At 54.9% G+C, this 23,549-nt stretch overlaps 1 protein-coding gene across 6 annotated transcripts in view; it reads right to left on the reverse strand.

The window, feature by feature from the left end:
* Window positions 1-1,334: 1,334 nt before the first annotated feature.
* Window positions 1,335-23,549, reverse strand: part of FBXO31 (F-box protein 31) — a 44,511-nt gene continuing 22,296 nt past the window's right edge. For 3 of the 6 annotated variants that reach the window (XM_082436909.1, XM_082436910.1, XM_082436912.1), the window contains 7 exons: window positions 20,338-20,414; window positions 17,578-17,745; window positions 16,884-16,958; window positions 9,786-9,895; window positions 8,883-9,036; window positions 7,436-7,797; window positions 5,112-5,479 (listed from right to left, as the gene is read on the reverse strand). In XM_082436909.1, coding sequence (XP_082293035.1) covers window positions 5,257-5,479; window positions 7,436-7,797; window positions 8,883-9,036; window positions 9,786-9,895; window positions 16,884-16,958; window positions 17,578-17,745; window positions 20,338-20,414 — 1,169 coding nt within the window. In that variant the 3' untranslated portion in view covers window positions 5,112-5,256. Of the gene's footprint in view, window positions 1,604-3,314; window positions 5,480-7,435; window positions 7,798-8,882; window positions 9,037-9,785; window positions 9,896-16,883; window positions 16,959-17,577; window positions 17,746-20,337; window positions 20,415-23,549 lie in introns of those variants that run through there. The other 3 variants (XR_014256647.1, XR_014256648.1, XM_082436911.1) reach the window with 3 other exon arrangements.

Here is a 23,549-nt window from a genome sequence, read left to right on the forward strand (position 1 = left end):
ACCCAGTGGTTCTCCACCAGGTGACAGTCCCCAGGGGACTCTGGCCGCATCTGGAGGCGTTTTTGGTTGTCATGATGGGGGAGGCCAGGGATGCGGCTCAGCCGCTACAGCAAGGGGGGGTGGCCCAGCACAGAATCACCTGGCCCCAAACGTGGAGACCTCATGCCTGGTGGAGAAGCCCCACCCCAAGCAAGCAGCCAGGCTTGGGGACTGAGAAGCTCTAGGGGCCTAGGCAGCAGCGGGGCTGGTTTCCCTAAAAGATCTTGTGTCTGGGGCTCGGCCTAGGCTGAGGATGCGTGTGCGTGCCACGAGAGCAGGACTGTCGGGTGGACCTCAGGTCTGCTTCTCAGGTCCGCCTCTAGGGCCCCCCATGGGTGTCCTGGGTGACCCGCTGCCTCCTTCCGAGTCCGCTCCCTGAGAAGCACCTGTTCATCCCAGGGCGGGGCAGAGCTGCCAGCCCTCCCTCCCCCAAGTTTCCTGAAAGGCGGCCTTCCATCACTCATGGATTTTCAAGTCAAAGTGGGGGGAAAGGTCTGAAAACTTTACCCAAGTGGCGTATCTTTCTTTGTTGTTTTCACCTTGCTGGCTGGGGTCACGCAGCATGCAGCGACTCTATGTGCCCACTAGAGGTCGGGCTACAAAGGGACCCGGTCACAGGGACCCCAGACTGGAGGGGAGCTCGCTCCCCAGGGCCGCCAATGCGGCCTCCTGCCGCAGGGAAGGGCGAGCACGGTGCCTTCAGGGATGGGGGTGATGCAACGGCCCGGATGGGGGAGGGGACCTAGCCCCAACCCTTCTCAGGACTCCAGGCCCAGCTGGATGGGAACATGAGGTACTTTTACTTCCTACATAAAATATTTGAATTTTTCACAAGAATATTACTTTTGTAAACAGGTTAATACATAAATGAGCTCCTCAGCTGTACGCCCAGTCGCTGAGCACATCCCCTGCCCTATCTATCCTGCCCTTCTGTTCTCAGAAACAGCAACTTACTTAGACTTCAGACTAAGAAAACCCACTTCGGCCCTGCCCTCAGGGCTGCCTTGCTGGGGAGGGGGACACATGTCCGCTGGGTCAAAGGGAGGGATCCAGGGACCCACGGTTGTCTGGGTTCCCCGGGGGTCACTCACCACTCCGTTCCATAACTGGGAAAATCAAAATTTTGTCAAGATCAAGTGTGAAAAGCGCAGGCCCCTGGGGAGGCCCCCCACCCGTGCCCCAGTCCCCTCCCTCGGCCCGCAGCCCCCTCCCACGATCGTCCCCTGCCCACATCCATAGGCCACGTTGCTTAGGGCTCCAGCCTCCATCTGAACCACATCCCAAAAGAAACAAATTACAAAGCACACAACAAGATTTCAGAAGCTGCTTTATGGAGAAACAACCCCGCACGGTTGTCGTGTCCAGGTCACAAGCCGGGGCCCAGGCTCGCAGCAGCTGCTTCCTCGGGTCCCGGCCCTGCCTCAGCCGCACCCGGCAAGCCCGAACGGATGCCTGAGAGCGACCACAACTCCTTCCATCTCAACTGTTGTCTTTCTCACTCAGGGGGTGGGGTTTCAAGATCAAACAGGATGAATGTTTTTCTTCTCCAAGCGGGCTATATGACCTCAAACGACAACCAAAAGTACTGAATTAAGCTAAAAAAGCAAAATGTTCTGATCCCTTCATATGTTCTGGCTGGTCTCCCGGGGAGCACAGAAAGGACCCAGAAGAGGGGCTGCCTTTCTGTCCGAGCCTCAGGTGTCACTGCTGGTCACCTTGGCCCCATGGAAGGCTGGCCTGCAGGCCACCGAGCTGTAAATGACACCGCTCCGTATGGTTCCCATGCACAGCATCAGGCAAACTGATGGCATTGTGGCTTTCTTCTCTCTCTAAATTGTTCTGAGAACTTACAAATTACACTTCAGATCTTCTCCCAAAAGTAAAGACAGAGAAGTTAGCCTACGTTAACACTGGGGTGGACCATGAATTGGGTCATCTTATCCTCAAGGCAGGTGAGGGTTATATGAGAACATTCCCGTAGGCATTCTTGAAAGTATCCAAAAGGACACGGCTACTGAGTCACAGTCAGGTGCTCCAAATCTACACTCAAGACACCGTGGTCACAAGGAACTTAGGAAATTCCCCGAATGACAAAGGGCTGAGCAGGTTTCTGATCCTCTTCAGCTCAGCTCACAAGCACTGAAGTGACCTCACAGCAGCAGCTGTGCAACCTGGGCAACCCGCAAACTGCAACCAGCCCTGAAGGTGTCGGGCAGAGAGGGCAGCTGGCTAAGGGAGGGGTCTGGCCATCTGGAAACAACTCAGTAAGAAAGTCTGGCAGGACAACTGCACCCCTGCGCTTGTTCTGCCGGAAGCAGGAATGCAGCTCGTTAGACCGCTGTGCACTCCCCCGCCCTCCGCATTGGCCAGGGACGCAGGCACCTGGCACTGAGCAGACTGGTGTCGGGGCAGGAGGGGGCAAGGGGCGGAGCAGGGCAGCTGTGGCCATGAGCACCAGCCACAGTGAGCTGGACTGTATTGGAGCCGGGGCCGGGCCCACGTCCCACGGCCCAAAAGTAAGGTCATTTCCCACAGCCTCACACCAAAAAACGCTCAGCCCCAACAGGGAAAATCGCCAGTGACCCGTGTTTGAAATCTCCGATCACATCATTTCCGATTGACTAGCGGAGCGTGGAGCCCGCCCAGGTACGCAGAGGTGCACCTGAGCTTCCTTCCCCAACCTCACGACAGCAAAGTGGCAGTGAAGGCGGTGCCAACCATGGGAAACATCCAAAGACCCTCCGAGATCCACCCACCACCCCCAGCTCAAGCCCCACGTGAACGCTGCCAGCCCCTAACCTGGGTCGAGTGCACCACTGGAACCTGCTTTTTCAAAAGCCCAATTGCCTTTAGGCCTCGGACAACGACATCAGCCTTTTTGAATCCTCGCCTACAAGTTAACTGGTTGGAAGTTCCCCTCCTGAGCTGGTTGACCGTCTGCCAGGAAGGGGAGTGGCCAGTGCCGGGTTTGCGCACAGAACCGCCGCTGTCCCTACACCTCACCTACTGACATCAAGAGCTGGCTGAGCACGGGTCAGACTGGGAGACCTCTGCACGACCGGCTGTGCGGATGGCAAGCCCTCACCCTTCATTGCCGCTGACCTGCCTGGCGTCACCCAGGCCACTGCCAGCTAGACAGACTCCACCCACAGGCCCGGGGGCCCCGCCTGACACCAGAGACAGAGGCCAACGTGAACACAGCCAAGAGAGCAGGGTTATTTTAGTCACTGTTAGTGGAAACCATGCGTAGGCCAGACACTAGAGGCAGAACAGCATTTAGTTTGAGACTGGTTTTTAATCAGAAGTGCTCATCTTCAATCTGTGTGCGCTTTACAACGCTGGGGGCCTCAGACGGAGACGGTCCCTTAGCTCTGGGTAAAATACGCATTTTCTTGATTTTATTTAAACAATGATGAAACCTAGAGAGGAACAGCCTAGCCCAGCTGTCCTCCGTTTTCACGGTCCTCAAGGCTTTGCGGCCAGTTGTCACCGTTGGGGACGGCCACGCTTGGCACGAGAGAAGAACAGCCGCGTTGTGAGAGGGAGGGAGGAGCCTCAAGCTCTAAGGCTCAGTCCTTCGAGAGACGCAGGAGCTGTGACCACGTCCCCACCCAACCCCGGGTCCTGCTGGAAGGGTCTGGGAGGTGGGCCTCCGTGCCTCGGATGAGACGGCCGACAGCGCCCGGCGTGCCCAGGGCAGCCCCACGGAGCCTCCGGGGAGGCCCAGTCTGCGTTTCAAGGCCATGCCCAGAGCTTGCTGCTTCTGTGATTCTGGGAGCAAAGGAAGGCCAGAGTCGCCAAATGTGCTGAAGCGGGGGTGGTGGGGGGTTGTTATTTTAGAAAAGGGCCGGTCAGGGAGAACGCTATCACGAGACACAGGCCACGTTTCATGGGACACCTCAGGTTGGTCTCTACATGAAGGCACCACAAAGCTGCCCCTTCCCTGGGGCCCCTGCCCCCAGTGTGAGGGCTCAGCGGAGTCCAGCCGACAAGGACGAGCAACTGGGAAGGAACAGAGTCCGTGCATCCCGGGAAGCCACACGCCCTGGTAGGCAGTGCAGCCTGGAGGGAGGGCTGAACAGAACTCCAGCAGGTCTGTGCACAGGCACATGGGGCTCCACTCTTCAGGAGACAGCAAGATCAGCGCTCACAGGGGTCCCCAAATGCAGGGGTCAACATGACACAGGGACAATGCCAGCAGAAGGGTCAGCGCCGAGGGTCTGCATGCTGGAGGCTCCCCGAGGGTCCTGGTCTCCAAAGTGCGTTCCCTACGTGCAGCGTCCAGAAAGCCCCCCCACCCCCCCGCAAAGGGACGTCACGCTCACCTGGCACAACCCCTTCTGCTGCTTCGCCCCTCTCAAGAGCGGCACCTGTGTAAACCAAGCAGGAGGAACAGACGCAGGTCATCTCAGAGGGTGCCCTGTCCTGGTTCTGAGACCAGCGGCTGCAGCTCAGGGTCTGACACCAGTGAGTGCGGGGCAGGGGCAGGGCGTGAACTAAGTGAATGCCTGTCTGAAGTGCTGCAGTGAAGGTCTAGGTTCTAAAGCCTGAGAGAGGCCGGGCAGGCACACGGCACCGCAGGGATCGGGGTCGGGTGGTGCTCGCAGGGCCTCCGAGCTGCTGGAAGGCCTGCAGTGGCGTTCCCTAGTGACCCGTATCATTGGCCCCATTTCACTGATTTGGAAACTGAGATCAGGGTGAAATGCCTTTGTCCAAAATCCAAGCAAGTTGGTAGAGAAGTGGGTCCCAAGCCCGACTCCCTGGAGCTCATATTCCACACACAGTGCCCCCACCCGCCCAGGTTGCGTCGAAGTCACCAAGGCCCTCTGGCTCACCTCCTGCAGAGGGGACGGTGGAGCCCACACACCTCACCCATGACGCCTTCCATCGGCTGGAGGCAACAGACTCTGTCGCGTTGTGAACCTCCCTGGAGGAGGATTTTGTTTTCCCTAGAAAATGGCCAATTTCTGCAGTTCAGTCACCTATATGCCCTGCAGCCCGTCCTCTAAGTCGGTTGGTTCTGGTTCTGTTGTTTGTTTCAGACATGCTCAGCTTTCCCCTTGCTCCTGGCAGATATGTGGGCGCCCGCGGAAAGCGTCTGGGGAGGCCGTGCCGAGGCTCCTACAAGGAGGTGGGTGTTCCAGTCAGAGGCCGCGTCTCCTGAGCGCACGCCGCTGCCCTCCCAGCCCGGGCCGCCCGCCGCGGGGGAGCGGGCCCTCAGGAGGCAAGGGACTGGATGTTCTTGAGCATTTCCTCGAAGGCCTGCGGGGACGGGGCGTCCGCATTCCGGAAGGCAGCCTGGACCCTGCTGTACAGGCTGAAGGACTTCAGCTCCAGCCAGATGAACCCAAAGCGATCCTCGTCGAACAGGACGAAGACCCCGGGGGTGCGCTCGGGGCTGGTGAAGCCGTGGCCGGCGATGAGGCCCGTGCCGTAGAAACTGAACAAGGACAAGAGGGAAAGTGCGGGGAGAGGGGATGAGCGGGGCCTCGAAGGCACGTGCTGGCCCAAGCCCATCACCCGTGGTCCTGGACATTCTGGAACATTCTCCCTTCCACCTCCAGGCCACTTCCACCATCTGCCAGCAGCTCTGCACAGAGGTGGGGCCCTGCGCCTTCGGGGAGGCCGGCGTTCACCCCACACAGTCGGGCTCACCCCGCCGACCACTGCTCTCTCTCTACCAGCTCACCCAACGAAAGGACGAGGGTCCCAGGCAGCCCCACCTCGTATCTCTATCCAAAAGTACATGTCTTTATGATGCAGACCCAGGTAACAGAAATCTCAATCCCTGGGACAGTTAGGTCCACGTATGAACAACTCAAATGTAATCAATAACGATTTATCGGCATGCAACTGACATTAATCAGAAGCAGAACTTTCAAATACCCATTACAGCCAAGTTTTGAGACTCAGGCTGTAATATGTTTCTTTCTTTCTTGCAAAGAACAGGTGACGAGGAGTTAGGGGCTGGCCTGAACCTCCCAATGCGCGGAATGGTGCATGGGATGCCCACCTCCGCCCACCATGCTGAGGTTCCGCCTGGCGGGAGGGGGACAGCAGCCCTGCGCCTGAGGGCCCGTGGCTCAGAGAGTTTCGGGAGCGGGGGGGCACCAAGCTTAGATACACAGAGACGTGTGCTGCGCAGGCACTGTGGCAGTGCCAGAGAACGCATGTGCCCCTCCTGGCCGAGCCCCTGATGTTTAGCACCGGGTGGAGGACCATCCCGTGACACAGCCGGGGGCTGGGCCAGAGCTTCCAGGCCGGCGCTGCCAGAGGGCTCTGAGCTGGCCCTGAGATGCTGAAAGTTGTCAAGCTTCCCAGGGATAACAAAGCCTTTTCCTTTATGACCTTTCAAAAATTCATACATTCACTATGTGTACATCTCCCTCCAGAAAACCCAAATTCAGCCTCTTTTATCACCACTGTATTAACATGGAGAAAATGTAATGAATTTTTTCCATCAAGTCCACACAGACGCCTAAATTCCCTTTGGGGAGCTCGGCGTGCACCCACCTACATGTGAAAAGCCAAGAAGACCACTGCGGGCGCAAGGGAGGCAGCAGATGGCCCAGAGGTAAAGAAAGAAACCTTCACACGTAACGTGACAAAGGCAGAGACAAGTCGGCTGTAATAATCTGTCAGGAGACTGACAGGTTCCTCCCTCAATGAACCCCGAGGTGACTGTCCATGAGAACTCTCTATGGCAATGGAATGTTCTAGACCTGCACTGTCCAACACACGAGTGGCTACTGAGCACTTGAAATATGACCAGTGTGACCAAGGACCTGAATTTTTCATTTTATTCTCTGTAATTAAACTAAACAGCCCTGGAGTGCAGGGGACTGGGGCAGGGCGTGCATCTCTAAAACAGGACCGTGCAAACAGCACGCCAAGCGAGGAGCTGGCAGCAGCGGGCAGGCTCTGTCCCAGACCGGGGCCCACGGCCTCTGCGGGGAGGCTGTTAGAGCCAGGGAGAAACCACACGAAGAAATGAGGAGGCGGTGAGACCCCAGGACAGGCCTTCCCTGCAAGGTCGTCCAGGACGCTCTGAGCAGGCTTTCCAGGGGACGCGCGGGGAGGGACGCCACGGCCTGCTTTCAGCACCGCCCGACGTCTCACCTGTCTGCCTGTCTACCTTTGACCTTAGCGGCTGTGCGGTGAGAGGCGTTGGGGAGGAGGCCCCCTGCCTGGCAGCTGAGGCCCCCAGAGGGGTGAGGGGACAGGAGCCTCACAGTCTTGCTCGGCCCGAGCTGGGACCCAGCCCAAGTAAGCAGAGCTTCCCCACCGGTGCAGGGCCCCCAACGCAGGGTCGGCCCCACCCCAGGCCACCTCCCTGCTGGCCAGGCAGAGCCCCGCTCCGGGAAGCCCCGTCCTGCCTGCCCCGCAGCATCCTTACCACATCCTGCAGGTCCGGGGATAGTCCTCATTCCTCGAGCTCACGCCCACCGGCAGCACAAACGGCTGCCCCTGCCCCGACTGGGCGGGCGGCTCAGCCGCGGCCTCGGCCCCTCCATCCCCGGGCCCCTTGGCCTGCTCGGCGGGTGGCTCCGCGCAGGGCTGGGGGCTCTGCCGGCCGAGGCCCTCGGCGTCCTCGGGCCCACCTTCCTGCTGCTGCTCCTGGCGCACCTGCTCGCGCACCTCCAGGACGATGCGTGAGAGCTCGTTAAAGTCGCGGAGGCTCTCAATGTCGGGCAGGTGGATGCGGTGCCTGAGGTCGATCTCTACCGTCTGCTGCCCAGCAGGGATGTTGGGGTCACCCTGCGGAGCCAGCGGGCGGCGGTCAGCAGGCTCAGAGACCGCAGCCTCCAGCCCCGGTCACACCTCCGCCCGAGGGCGCTCGCTCAGCCTTCCTACTGATTTGGCGGCAACCCCTCACAAGTCAGAAGATCTCAGAAGCCCTTAGAAAGCAGCGCCCAGTGCAGGCAGCCTTCTGTGAAGGACCTCTGAGGACAGGGGACAAGAGCACCCAAGAGCGACCCTGGGAGGGCCCGCGGGCACATCTGCAACCAGAGACCTCAGGTGGGAGCCGGCCTGCGTGACAGCTGAAGAGGTGCAAGGCCCGGAGAGGTCCATGGACCCTCCCCGGTCAGATGGGGGGCAGGCCGGAAATGCCAGCCCAGACTGTCTGCCTGGAACACGAAAGCTCCCCAGCATGAACCTGGGAGAACGCCCAGGCCCCGCGGCCTGGTCCCAGGCCCTCGTCCACAAGGAGCCCGGCCGACAGAGCTGCGAGCAGTGCCCTGTGAGGACCAGGAAGAGGCCTGCTCTGTGCCTCCGCAGAGACTCCCCCAACACCTGCACAGCGACAGGCGAGCACGTGAATAGCAGCCCCTAGAGCGGGTGACAGAGGGCCTGTCATCCGGGACCCCCACTCAGCTCAGAAATCCTCCCAGTGCGTTCCCGAGCTGCTGAGGCCAGGACGGGCCACGGGGGCCGGAGTGCTAATGCAGAGGGTGTCCACCGTGGCCGCACCTCAGGGTCACCCAGGGAGCTCCTGAAGCCCCTCACCCGGCCCACCCCCATTGAATCAGAATCTCTGGGATGGGGCCCCAGCATCAGTGTCTCCTCCACCTGCCCAGGGATCCAGGGTGTGGCCAGGGCTGAGAGCCGTGTGGTAAGGCTGCCTTGGAAACGTCCAGAATCGCCGGGGGATCTTGTGGAAGGCAGGCCCTGGATCAGCAGGTCTGGGTGGGGCCTGCGTTCCCAGCAAGCTCCCCGGGGAAGCAGTGCCAGGTCCGGGGCCCACACTGAGCAGCCAGGGCGCGGCCCAAGTCACACTACGCCACGCCCATCTGATGGGGTCCACACGGTGCTGGGCCTGCCAGAGCAGCCCCTGGACTCACCGTGATCTTCGTGCCCCTGGCATGCTTCCCGTGGAAGCTGAGCATGACGATCTCCAGGCCGTGGCTGCCATAGGTGCCCTTGAAGAGGCCAGGCCTGATCAGGTCGTCTGGGTGGCTGGGCGGGAGATAGATGCGGCGGTAGGTCAGGCAGTTGCTGCAGGGGGAGCGGGCAGCATGAGAGCTCGGCCACAGAGCCGCACGGGAGCAGGGGCAGGAGTACAGAGCTCATGCACCTCCGGCCATGCTGCATAGGGCGGGCTGGGCAGGGTGGCCCAGGGCAGCCAGGGTTAGCTCTCCACCAGGCCAGTGGGGAGCAGGGGCACCCCGTCGTTCCTGAGCTACGCTCCCCCCAACTCACATGTGCACAGCACACCTCACACCTTCTCCATCACCCTGGGGCAGGGACCCCTGAGACTGCAAAGGGGCTAAACAGGGGCCATGGGACAGGGTCCGGAGGCAAGGGCATGGCAGCAAGGAGGCTAAGAGGCCCCACAGGTGGACGTGGGAAAGCAATTATGAGGCTCTAACACACAGGCCAGGCCCGTGACAGCACACGGCTGGTGGGTGATGATATCCAACAGACAGAAAATGGACACCGAGGTGGGCCAGGAGACAGGGAGTGTGCTCACAGTACCCTGAGAAAAGGACCATGTTCACAGCACCCACCAGGAGAGAGACCGTGTTCACAGTACCCAGAGAGAGGGGCTGTGCACACAGCACCCACCGGGAGAGAGACCATGTTCACAGTGCCTGAGGGAAGGACCATGTTCACAGTACCCGAGGGAAGGACCATGTTCACAGTACCCAGAGAGGGGCTGTGCACACAGCACACACCGGGAGAGAGACCGTGTTCACAGTGCCTGAGACAGAGGCTGCTCACACCCAGCGAGGGGCTGCACTTACTCATACTGACTGGTGTAGATGAACTTCATCAGGATGAGCTCCTGCATGTGCTCGTGGAAAATGTCCTCCAGCGTCCGCCCCCATTCTTCCCTCAGCCACGTGCGGAATTCCTTCAAGAGAACACAGGTCACGAAAACCGCCACAACACTAGGGCTCGGAGAGGCTGTGATGCTGGGTGCATGGGATGAAGACAGAGGTCGGGCAGGACGGAGGGGAGCTGCTGTGTCTTTGGTCTCCCAGCTCCTGGCCTCCCTTCCTGTTGAGGCATGGCACCAGTGGCTCTGGTCCCTGCTTTCCCCGACTTGAACAGGAAGGAAGCGCGGGGACCGTGGGGGTCCTTCGGGGAGGATGGGGCCGCAGCCCGTGTCGAGAGCGCCTAGGAGGCAGCTGTGCAAGCCTCACTTCTGTGCCACCCACACAGGTGGCATCTACACTGAGCCTGGTTCTCAGGTTTCTGGGGGAGTGGGCACAGCAGACCCCCATGCCGGCCGAGTCAGCAGAACTGCTTTCTGCAGCCACCAGTGAGGAACAGGATAGGGACAGGCGGGGCAGAGAGTGTAGGTGGATTTTCCTTTTTAAAATGTGCCTTCACTGGGATTGACATATACACACTACTATATATAAAATAGATAACTAATAAGGATCTACTGTATAGCACAGGGAACTCTACTCAATACTCTGTAATGACCTATATATGGGAAAAGAATTTTAAAAAGTGTGGATATATGCACATGTATAACTGATTCACTTTGTACACCACACTGTAACACCACACTGTAAATCAACTATACTTCAATAAAAATTTTTTTAAATAAAATAAAATAAAATGTGCCTTCACAGTTATGTTCAGTAAGTATATTTATAAAAAGAAAACTTTTATAAACACCTCATTCGCACAGCCCAATAATTCATTATGGAATCGAACAATGAAGGCTATTTAGTGCTTAACAGTTTCATTCTGTACACTTAACATAACTAATCCACAGCTCTGAGATCCTAACTCAACACAGTGTTTCTAATGAATATATAGAATTAGCTCTACAAACAGAAGCAAAAGGAATTTACAAAAAAAAAGCTACAATCTGTCAATTGCTTTAATATGTTACTGCCCAATCCCTGGCAAAGAAGAGAAATTACTAGTGACTGAAATAAACAACTATTAGAACTACAAGGTCAATATATAAAATTAACTGAATTTTTGTATACTAGCAGCACGAAAGTGGAAAGTAAAAAAAAACTTAAAAATCCTACTTACAACAGCCTCAAAAGACATAGGACTTAGGAATAAACATTACAAAACATGCGTGATACCTCTACTCCGAAAACCACTAGATGCTGCTGAAAGGCGGGGGAAGAGGCCTACAGAGCAGAGGCACCTGCGAACTGGGAGACTCGGTATTAGGTCAGCAACTGTCTTCAAACTGATCTACAGACTCAATATCAGGCCAATTGTAATCCCACCATGCTTTCTGTAGAAACTGACAAGCTGATTCTGGAATTCGTTTGGAACATCCAGAGCAATCTTGCAAGAGAACAAGGTTGGAGGATGTACACTAGCGTGCACTGTGACCCACTACAAGACGACAGTAACCAAGATGGTACCTGAGCAAGAGGGCAGAACTAAAGAGAGAGCCTGGAGGGAGTTCCCTGGTGGCCTATGGTTACCATTCCAGGCTTTTGCTGCCGTGGCCTGGGTTCGATCCCTGGTCGGGGAACTGAGATGCCGCAAGCCGTGCAGCCAAAAAAAAGAGAAAGAGAGAGAGAGAGCCTGGCAACACCCACGTGTCTCAGGAGTGGACTTCCGATCACAGCGTCCAAGCCACCCCCCAGGGAAAGAAAGTCTTTTACACAAATGGTGCTCGAACAACTGCACAACCACAGGGAGCAAAGGAGCCCCGATCCCCACCTCACACCACACACAGCAACCATTCAAGATGGGTCACAGACCGAAAAGTAAAGTGAAGCTACCAAACTTCTAAAAAGAAAAGAGAGAGAGAGAAAGACTCTCTTTGCAATTGGAGGGTAAGCAAAGTTTTTTAAGACACAGAAAACAATAACCACTAAGGAAAAAACTTGACAAATTAGACTTCACCCAAATCAAAATCTTCCACTTAAGTGGCTTAACTCATGAAGGATAGGCCCTTAAAAAAAATCAAATAGAGAAATAACAGATAAAAATGGAAGTAAAAGAATGTAGTGATTTCAGTGTTGCCATGGTGCATAATCAGACTTGAGCTAAATACCATGAAGCTGGCCTGTGAACAGTCATAATCTTATTTACTTTGCATGAGAAGATCAGTCATTAAGACTACCAAGCAGACCCAATTACTCAGAACAAATGTGCTTACTATGAAATTATCTTACCAGATATGTATCCACAAGGAAAAACACAGGGGCCTAGAACATATCAGACAAGAGTAAGTCCACTATGGACCCAGGGTTCGTCCACCACGGCCAACACTGCCCCATCACTGCTTCACTCTGCACAGCGGCCTAGGAGCTGGGTGCTAACATCTTCCCTGTTCTACAGAGGTTTAGGGCTTGGAAAAGTCAACAGACCTTTCCGGAGCCACCCAGCTAGCAGGTGGCAGAATTAAACCTAACCAAAGGCCACGTGCTAACCGGTCTCATCTCTGCCAGGGCCAATGCCAGGGCTGGCAGGAACGCAGTGAGGCAGGGGGCTCACATGCCCTGGTGGGCTGTAAACGGGGACCAGCAAACTGACAGCATGTAAAGAGAATCTGGAATATCTTCAGGGCCTTTTACCCAATTCCATTTCTGTACAATCCAAAACCACAACGTTTTTGCAGAGTTCAGGCAGTGGGTCACAGTAATAATGCCCGGCATCTCTCCTGGGCGGCTCCGACCAGGCCTGGCACTAAGTCATTCACCTGCAGCGTCTTACTCAACCCTCCAGAATCACTCGGCACCGCAGGTAACCTCATGGCCCCGTTTTACAGACAAGGGCTGAGGCTCCCAGAGGCTAAGTCACTGAGGCACATGGTCAGGAGGGTAACAGGGGAATATCTGACCACAAACCCCAAGTCCAACTGCAGGACGGTCACACACCTACAGTCATTACATCGCAGCAGATGACAGATGGAACGCTGCATTAAAAATAAAGTTTGTAGGGACTTTCCTGGAGGTCCAGTGGTTAAGATTCCACACTTCCAATGCAGGGGGCGCGGGTTCAATCCCTGGTCAGGGAACTAAGATCCCGCATGCTGCGCAGCATGGCCGAAAAAAAAAAAAGTTTGTAAAGAATTCTAATGAGACTGGGAAATGTTTCTGGAATAACGGTTAAGCTAAAAAAAAAAAAGAAAAACTATCCAAGTTAGATAGTTAGACTGCAATTACATCACAAAGGCTGAAGGAAACTTGAAGGGATGATGGAGGACGGGCGCGGAGGCCGCTCCCCGTGGGGCTGTGTCAGCACTCTTCTCCCTCCCGACTCTGAGGATTTCGTAGCTGACGATGACGAGGTATCATTTCAGGCATGTGGCGAGGAAGGACAGAAGAAAAAGGAAAACAAAATGAAAGCCACTTGTGTGCAACTGGGGAGTCCAGCGCCAGAGCCTTTCCGCAGGGCCGAGCACACCGCAGGCAGGGCCAGGCAGGGCCAGGCCACACGCCCTTCCCTATCTCTGCTCCTCCTCACAGCCCCACCCCCCCACCCCAGATTTCCAGAAGCCTCAGGCTGCAGGGCCTGGACGGGAGGGGGCAGGGAGGGAAGATGGTGGCTCAGCCACGCCATCATCCAGGAAGAAGAGCAGGCAGCGTCTGCCGCGGGAGCCAGAGAGCAGACGCACGGCCGGGGTCCGGGCGGGCGAAGGCCTGAGCTGCTCTCAAAGGCCCAGGAGGTGAAGCTGCAGTTTGAGCAGCACAGGGAGGGCCCCCAGGAGGGGCACGTAAGGAGCAAGCAGGACACCCCGGTCCTGAGGGGCCAGATCCCGCCGCAGGACGTGGCCGTGGAAGGTGCACAAAGCTGGCAGAAGTCCCAGAACTGGGGACTGGGACGGGGAGCGGGGTGGTTGGCAAGGCCTCAGGACGCAGCTTATGCAGAGCTGGCCCTGGGTGCTGGCGAAGGGACCACAGCCAGCACGGTCTGCAGGGGCTGGGGCGGGCATCTCCACATCGCTCCACGGTACCAAGGACAGCCTTCTGCCTGGGGACGGTGACAAACAAGGCCCGTGCACCTTCCTACCCTCCTAGGCCACCAGGAGTCCTCCGTTCCCTTGGGAAGCACCCCTGTGGGCCAGAATTTTAGTGACTATCAACCATCAGAGCACAGAGGAGCCCGGAATCCGGGGCTGAGACTTTCACCTCTTCTTCAGAGCTGTCAGGACACACGGCAGTGCCCACCTCACGGCTCCTCCTCTCCCCCTGGAGCCTGAAGCCATGCTCTGGGTCTGAAAGGCTCAGCTAGAGAGTGAAGATGTTTCAGGCTGACACAGGAATCCATGGGAGAACCCGTCCCCCAGTCCCCCAGCTCCCCCCTTGGAGGGCGAGAGGGAGGGAGACGGGAGACAGAGCACAAGGAGCCAGCAAAGAGGCCCCGGGCAGCTGAGATGGACAGAGCGACCGTGCCTCAGACAGCAAGCCCCCTGCCCCCATGACTCTAGGATGGATCCCTCGGCACCTCAGGCAGCCCAGCCCCTGCTCTGCCTGCAGACGCGCGGCATCTCCCCACCCCAGCCCAGCAGGAGTCCCAAGTCCACTATTAAATGATTCCGAGGCCTAGAGAGAAAAGAAAGGCTCCCCAGTTCTAGAAGCCAGCGAAAGACTGCTCCTAAAGCCAAAGACAGCACAAAAAATGTTAGACCAAGCCCGTTCATCAATGAAGAAGTCCTAAATAAAACAGGATCAAAGAGCATCCAGGAGCAAAGAGAACTGTACCCCACGATCAAACAAGACCTCTTCTCAAGGCTTCGAAGTGGTTAGAAATCTACTAACGTAAGTCATCACGTTACTAGATTAAGGGGAAAAAAATCACCTGATGGTTTCCACAGATGCTCAAAAAAACTGGTAAATTCAACATCATTTCTCAATTAAAACAAACAAAGCCCTCTTAATAAAACACGAATAAACAGCTCCATCCCTAGCATAATAATGTATATCTTGACCCCAAGGCCACCTTGCTGCCTCATGACAGGACCATGTGAACCACACCCACCACTAGACAAGGGTGTTGTCCTCACCACAAGGGGTCAAGGAAGAAGGAAATGTCATTATTTGCAGATAATCAGTATTATCCTGGAAAACTCAAGGTAATCAACTCAAAGATGCTCATAAATGAAACAGAATTCAGTAAGATGGGTGGGTACAAAATTAATATGCAACAGCTTTTATATATAAAATCACCAGCTGAAAGATACGAGAGCCAAGAGTCCATTTACAACAGCAACAAAAGACCAGATGCTTTACAACAAACGTGCAAGATCTACCTGAAGAAAATCAAATTCAGATGGCAGCACAGGACAAAGATGGCATTTTGAATCGTAGAGAAAATCTGGATCACTCAGCACCAGTGCTGGGGTGACTGAAGGGTACCTGTACTATAGCCAAGGCGGGCTGAAGCTCACTCTACAGAATAAACCCACAGAACCAGCAATAAATGTGGGAAACAAATGCATGAAAATGAAAACACGAGCTCGTCTGTAAGTATAATTTCAAAGTGGGGAAAGGATTTTAAGATGACATCAAACTAAGAAGCTATTAAGGAAGGGGAACTCCCTGGCGGTCCAGTGGTTAGGACTCTGCACTTTCACTACCGAGAGCCCAGGTTTGATCCCTGGTCGGGGAGCTAAGATCCCGCAAGCCACACAGTGTGGCCAAAAAAAAAAGGAAAAGACAGATACATCTGCAAATATAAAAATTAAAAACTAAATTCCACAAGTGAAAACATACCTCATATCAAACAAAGACAAAAGAATGAAGGAGGAAAAAATATTTCCTCGTATCTTGAAGGGTTCACATCCTCCCAGGATGAAAGCTCCTACAAATCAATTAGAAACATAACACCACCAAACAGAACCAGGCAAAGGACATGAACACAGATTTCACAGAAAAGGAACCACAGGACACTAACCTTAGCCTCAGACACAAGAGAAATGCAAATTAACCACCAAAGTCAGGATTCCAACAAAGCATTTTATTCTCACCTTAACTTCTAGGTGTTTTTCTAGTTTCCACAAGGAGCATGTTATTACCCTCACAATGAGAAAAAATACCATTCCGTCTCCAAATTGGTGAGGCCACACACGGTAGTTGGCTCACAGGAACTTTCTCTGATCCCAGAGTGCGTATTTCCAGAAATCCATGACACGGCCCTTTTAAGGTCTCAACAGCTGAGGAGGTTCTATTCTTGGAAAATATGTTGTTGACGTGTTTCACTTAAACGTGGACTTGGAGCAGCCACTGATGTGTATGTGGTTGTATGTGAGACCGTGAATGACAGTGTTATTAGGGAAGGAAGCATGTCATTACCAGCATCTTCACATACCATGCGTTTGGGAAAACAAGGGCCTCGTTCACCCTCAACAGATTCCAAGCAGCACGTGTGTACTCTCCATCTGCGCTGTCTCCCCGCAGACCCCTGGCTACCAGGGACCCAGCAGACTCAGAAACGCTAAGAGATGCACCCGACAAATAAACGCAAGCTGCAATGAGCATCCTGTATTTAAAGGTCTGAGGTTTTCCTAAGAATGTTTCGAGATGGTGGTGTAACTAAAACTCAAAGGCAATGTGAGATTACTTGTGCGGAAATGAAACCCAAAGACACTCACGCAGGCTCACCCACCACTTGGCTGTGACCTGGGAACCTCCACCACGGGGTTCATGCCAATAAAGGCCTCTGGTCTCCCTGCAATTCACATCCAGGAAGAGACCCCACCGCCCACGGGCCTCTTGTCAAAGGGGCGACAGAGAACCAGGTAGAGGACTGTTTCTACTCGGCCCGTTCATCCTGGCGGCGGTGGGGACTCAGAACCTGGGCCCAGCACACACGCCCACAGCGCCAGCACGATCCCGGGAGGCGGCCCTCCCTTCAAACCACCCACCCTCTCGGCTGCCCCGCAGGACAGGAGGGTCCGGCCTCACCTCCTGCCTCCCACCAGACATCCTGTGGTGGTCCGTCTGGTTGCACTTGGTGGAGAACTCGTCCTTCTTCACGACCTTGAGTGTCCACAGCAAGGAGAAAGGGTAACGAGTCAGCCCCTAACCGCCACCACAGCAGGCGTGCACCAGTCCCTCCCGCACCCATGCACCCCACTCGTCTACAGGAGCCCCAGAGGCCGCCAGATCGCGGTCGGTCTAAGAAGGAAGGCTGGAACCCCCCTGAGCACACGCTTCCCTCCCAGGGGGCCAGGCGTCGCTGTCCCCCGGGGCGTCCGAGAGCAGCACAAAGGGGCTGGCGCTCTCCTACTGAGACAGAGAACAGGCTTGCTCGCGGGCTGGCCACCTGCCAGGCCCACATCCGAGAGCAGAACGTCTGGTTCCAAGCTGATGCCCTTGCGAAGATGAGAAAAAGGAACAGTGAGGAACCTCGCTTGGAAGCACAACTGGTTCTAAGCAGAGGCAGAATCAGGGGAGGCTCCAGCAAGTGAGTCTCTGAGGAGCGACAGCGGCACAAACAGCGCACAGAAGGGCCACGCCAGGGCCCGCTTCCCGTTCCTGCTGACCGGCGTGGGCGCGGTGCACAGCTGGGAAGACCCTGGCAAACCGCTGGCAGCAGGCCCGGGAAGAAGTGAGGAGACCCAGCCCCTTACCTGCACACGCTGCCCCGCCTGCTCACCTGGACGTGGCCATTGTGGGGCCCCCTGTGGCCGTACATGCACTCCACCGTGGCCGACTTCCTCTCCATCAGGTGGATTCGGAACAAGGGCTTGAACCGCATCGGGTCGTCCACATGAGGGTCGTGGGGAGGCAGGTACATCCAGCCAATGATGAACAAGCCATCCACCTGTGCAGAGGTGCACACACGGGTGAGGGGGAGGCGGAGGCTCAGCATCTGCACCCCCCAGATCACCACGAGGACCATTCCCGTCTCCACACTCCGGTCCCGCGGGGACCTTGGGGCCCCATCTAGCGCAGCAGGACGAGCACGGCCCCGCCCACCAGTGTGTGTTAATCGAAAAGTGGTTTACGCAACATGAAACATGGTGACTAAAGTTGATAACACTGCTATATCACTGAAATCTACTAAGAAATAGAACTCAGTGCTCTCCCCACCCCTCAAAAAAAAATAAAAATGTGAGGTGATGGGTACGTTAATTAAGTAGACGGGAGAATCCTTCCACTGTGTACTCGTACATCAAATCAGATCACCACAATGTACATTTTATATATCTTACAGTTTTGTCAATTATACCTAAGTAAAGCTGAAAAAGTAACTAAATATTTTAATAGAAAATATAGTGGTTAGCCCCGAATCCGAGCAAGCCTTTTAGAGAGGACTTCCAGCTATGAAGTGGGGGTGGGTAGGCGCCGGGTGAACAAGCTAAAAGACATAAGAAAGAAGCAGGAATGATCCAGAAAGTGCGACACCCAATAGGGCAACTGACCAGACGAGAACGGGGGTGCTGCTTTCCACAGAAGAGACTCAGGAGGCAAAACAAACCAGGCAGCACGAGGGCCTGGTTAGATCCTCATGTGAACAAGCCGGCTGTCGAAGGCGGTTCTGAGACGGTCAGGAAGCCTCAGGTGTGGACTGGGTCTCAGGTAATCCAGGAATTACTGCCACTGCTGTGAGGTGTGGTCAGGACCTCACATGTGTGGGAACGTGGGAAACACCCCCATGGTTAGAGACCCACACGGAAGTACAAACATGAACTGACACGGGCCTGGGACTTGCTTTAAAATACTGAAAAGCAAAGGCAAAGGGGCAGAGACAGACACCGTGAACCTGGCGCACTACGGCCAACCTCTGAGTCCAGGAGGTGGGCGTCTGTGGGCGTTCACCCTGCCATTCCCGCTACCCTTGTATGGTTCAAAATGGCAAATGATAAAAGTGGTGATCAGGTCAAAGGAGGGGGCAGTCCCCAGGCACGTTCTCAGTGGAGGGGAGGGGGTGGCCTCTGTAGCCCAGTTGGGATGCCCCAGCAGTCGCTCCTGCCTTCCTGGGGGAGCCTGGGTCCACAGGTTTCGGCTCTAGCGACAGAGGAGAGAACTTAATCGCTAACCATCTGAGACAAGAGCCAATTGGCGGTGTTCTGTCATGGGCTCCATTTTCCCCTAATTATCCCCTGCTTTCAGAAGCCTTTTTTTTTTTTTTTTTTTTTTAACTCTATTACTCACTGCCAGTAAGACAAACAATTATTACCCTCCCCGACTAAAAGAAAGGAAAGAACCTGCCCACGCTGGGAGCTGTCTGTCTTGGCCCCTGTGAGAATGTTCTAAAAGCAAGGCTTCCCCAGTGATATTAAACATAACAAATGTCAAGCAAGTTTCTTAACAGATGTTTCCACCAAATTACAAAGAATATGAAGCAATATTTATCCCTGCCCAAACCCCACCTGGTGAGCAAAATACAGAGTGACGAAGTAACCAGAGTCACCCCGTGGCCTACGTGAACCTGGCTCGGGGGAGGCCACAATGAGGCTCCCTGGGGACCCCAACGGCCACAGCGAGGCAGATCCGCGAGCCGTGACACGAGCTGCGGCCAGTCCCCTGGACTCGGCTTCTGGCCTGCCGAGCACGTGTGCAGCGCCGGCCAAAGGGCACCTGGCTGTGTTTTCCCTACACCATCAGCTACGGCAACATTGAGGCCAGGCCCCTGCCCAGAGCTCAGCAAGTACAATGGCCCCACTCAGGTCCCGGCTTCTGTCCCAGAGGCACCACTCGTGCCTGGCAAGAGCACCGGCGAGGGCTGCATCCTGCTAGACGCCAACACCAGTTAAACCCAAGAAAAGTCAGATCTGAGTTTCTCAAATGGACCCAAAAATGAGCAGCTATTCTTACATGCTTCTAGGCAAGTGACCAAGAAGCATATAAAAATTAAAACCAGAAGACTTTTCTCCTGGCTACGACCAAGGAGCTTGTATCAAACAGCCCCTCCTGCTGAGACCAGCTATAAAGACTGAATAAAGTAAAGTTAAAATGCTGCTTGTAGACCTCAGGGGGCAAACCTGAAGAGAAGGGACAGACACCTGCCATGACACCAAGCCTATGCCACTTGGTCCCCGGGTGGAGCAGGCCTGGCATGGGCTTTCTGTCTAGGGCCAGCCTCCGAGGGCCCCACACGGCCTCCTTTGCTTTGCTCAGCCTGCAGACCCCTGATTTAGGGCAACGAACCAGTGCACAAACCAACACTGGAGTGTCCCGGGGGTGTGAAGGCCGATGGCCCTCAGTGTCCAAGAGGCGGGGACCGGGGAAGGCATCCCGTCATCACGAAGTCCATGGATGTGGCAGAAGCCAAGAGCCACTTAAAATGAATCTCTGCTTGTTTAGAAAATAAAATCTGGCCCAATGAGTCTTTGTGAACCACTGGCCTGCCCCCTGGAGGGAGGACGCAGTCCCGTCTGCAAGAACCCAGGCCCGACGCTCTGGGACTTACCACCACGTTCAGCAGTCCTCCATACGGCCCAATATCTGGCTGCCACAGTCCCAAAATGTGTCTGTATCGGTGAAGCACTACAGGGAAAGAGAGAGGACAGGACTTCATTGTAGAGCCAGCTGATCTTCACTTTACAGTCAATAATCGGAGGAAAGGGCATGAGGAAGAGGAGGAGGGATGTGTGAAGAAATCCCTCACGAAGGCTCATAACAGAGCCTTGCAAACAAATGTGGATTCAAGCAAATCTTACAAGTGTCTAAATCATTCTAAGAGTAAAAATGTAACAGACAACTGGGTCATTTTGAAACCCAGCCTCTGTGTATCAGCTCCAATGACAAGGAACTGCTGCCTCGAAGGACGTGCAGTGGGCGCCCTTGTGAAGCAGTGAACCTCCCCTCCCATCAGTCTACACAACGGAGGAGGTGTGGGATTCTTTACCAGGGGCAGAGTCCGAAACATCATGGGGCTGTAGAGTAAGATTTAATTGGGTCATCTGTCTTTCTTTTAAACACACACACACACACATTCCCCCGTATTTCAAAAGCAGTGCATGTATATTCATTGAGGGCACCGGGAGAAAAGGGCACCTAATGCCGACCTGAGACCCCACTGCATGGCCATGGCCAGCGCAGTAAATGCCCTGGGAAGAGTCCTTCACTTCCATTTCCTCTGCACGTGTATTTGTTGAGTGAACAGTGAACAAATGAAAGAATGAGCAAACTGCACAGAGAAGACAACCAGCTCATGCAGGGCCCTGCCTGCCAGTTTCAGGGTCTGGGGTCTCTCTGCAGCCAGTGTGTGGTGGTAAAGTTTATATGTCAACTGGACTTGGCCATGGGGGGACCAGACATTCTTAGTCAAACATTATTCTGGTGTGTCTGTGTTCCCAGATGAGATTAACATTTAAATCTGTGGAAAGAGAAAGCAGATTGCCCTCCCTAGTGTGGTGGGCCTTGTCCAATCAGTTGAAGGCCAGAGCAGAAGAAGACTGGTGCTCCCACCAGTAAGGAGACGCTCCTCCTGCCTGGCTGCAGGCTGGGACATCAGTCTTTTCTAACTTCGAACTCTAACTAAATCATGGGCTCTTCCTGAAGAGGACAAAAAGGCTAATCCTCCCACAAATACAGAGGAATTTTCTCCTGCCTGACTGCGTTGAGCTGGGACATTGGTCTTTTCCAGCCTCTGGATTCGAACTGAAACATGGGCTCTTGCGGGGTCTGGAGGCTGCCAGATTTCGGACTGGGACTACACCATCAGCTCCGGTGGGTCTCCAGCCTGCTGACTGGAGACCCTGGGACTTGTCAGCCTCCATAGCTGTGCCATCTAATTCCTTATAATAATCTCTTTATATACGAAGAAATTGGTTCTGTGTCTGAAAACCCTGGCGAATACCCAGTGGGAGCCATGGACGGTCTCCAAGTGCTGGAGCTGCATCATCACAACAGACTTAGGAAGGAAGACCAAGCAGCAAGGCCCAGAGGGACCTGAGCCCAGACAGCAGCTCTCCAGCCACCACTTGGTCCGGGGTACAGGGAAGAGGAATGTGAGGCCAGAACCATCCCAAGCCTGCAGGGCATGCAGACGGCTGGTGGGAAACTACCAACTGTTCCCCAAAGTTTCAGCCTGAAGACACACTTCTCTAAATGAGCCTTGATGGTCTGCAGGGCACCTGCCACTCATGCTGTGTGCAATCCTCTGAGTCGGTTTACAAGACACACATTAAAGTCAGTGGTTATTTTATGGCCATACCCTGATGGGTTTTGTGTTTGTTAAACCAGCAATAATAAGCAGGGTCAGGAGCCATAAACAAATACTGAACTCAGACAGTGCAACACACACTCAGGTGTTTAGGGGTGAAATCGACTGATGGCTGCCAGTTACCTTGAAATGCATCGCAAAACAGGACGGATGGAGGGACGGGTGTATGGGAGTGAAGTGGAGCAGGGCGCTATGGAATCGGGTAAATGGGTGTTCACTGTACAATTCTTTCTACTTTTCTGTGTGTTTTTAAAATTTCACGATAAAATAGTGGAGAAAAAATTAAATGGGTCCATACAGCATGGTCTTCTCTTGTCTCTCCTCCCCTCATCTCCCAACTTGACTGCTGGCAACATCTGGTTCTTTCCAAGATCAATCAATCTGATCTCGAAGCCCCTGGAAAGACTGTTCAAAGAATATGCCACAGACTCAGCAATTCCCAAAGGGGAGTTCCTTGTTTTGCTTTAAAAGCAGCATCTCTTTGAAATAAAAGTTCAGCCTCCCATGTGTGCTTAGAGCAGCAACTGTCTCTGGATTTTAAGCTCTGTCCCCGTTAGAAGACTCGGGTGTGCCCCTCGCTCCCGCTGACACCACGCTGGCTTGCCCAGCCTGGGCCTACCCAGGACAATCCGAGGGGAAGTCAGAGACCATCGTCGTCAGGCAGACTGTGAGGCACGCGGTTTCCTAAGGCCACGTGACACCTGTGTTTTATAACGTATTCTTTAAGAAGTCGCAGAGTTAGTCCGGCAGAAGCGACCTGAAAGACTCAACAAGTCCAGGCAGCACTCAGACAGAAGGAGTCCACTGGAGTCGCACGAAACTCTAGGTGTCAGGAGTGGGAGGGCAGCCTGTCCGCACGGCGACCTTCTGTGCCCGGGGCCTGCTGGGGAGGGCAGCTCTAAGGCGTCACCACCACAGGAGGTAAGGAGCACGATGAGCTCGGGCAGCGGCCCCTGTGCTCTCCTCTGACCCGCACCCGGACCCTGCCTAGGGCACACAAGGGGCCTGCGGGCTTAAGACAGAATCCACGGCACCTCCTGGCCCAGGCGCTGACCACACCCCAGGGCTCCTTGCCTGGAAGAAGATCCCAGCTCAACAAGCCCTCCCGACGCTGTTTCCAAACAACCACTGACCATGCAGGAGAGTAAACGGGATTAAGTCCCAATGACACCGGATCAGGTGCAGACGGCAGACTTTGGACCTAAGACAGCAAGTGGACTGGGTCAGACCCTTCGGGTGCTTTCCTGTCAGAGGCAGGTGTGCTCAAAGGTCCCAGCTCTTAGGAGACCACAGAAGACAGGCATTCGTGGGCAAGGGGACCCAAATACCAGAGAACCACACTTAAACTCAGTCAGAATAACGACAACACTCCTGCTCTCAGCTCCACGAAGCAGGACTTGGGCCTTCCAGAATGAACACCAGCTCAGAGACTCTTCCAACCATTGATCCCCGAG

Source organism: Balaenoptera physalus (genome assembly GCF_965194825.1).
Source record: "Balaenoptera physalus genome assembly, chromosome: 19".
Classification (NCBI taxonomy): Eukaryota; Metazoa; Chordata; class Mammalia; order Artiodactyla; family Balaenopteridae; genus Balaenoptera; species Balaenoptera physalus.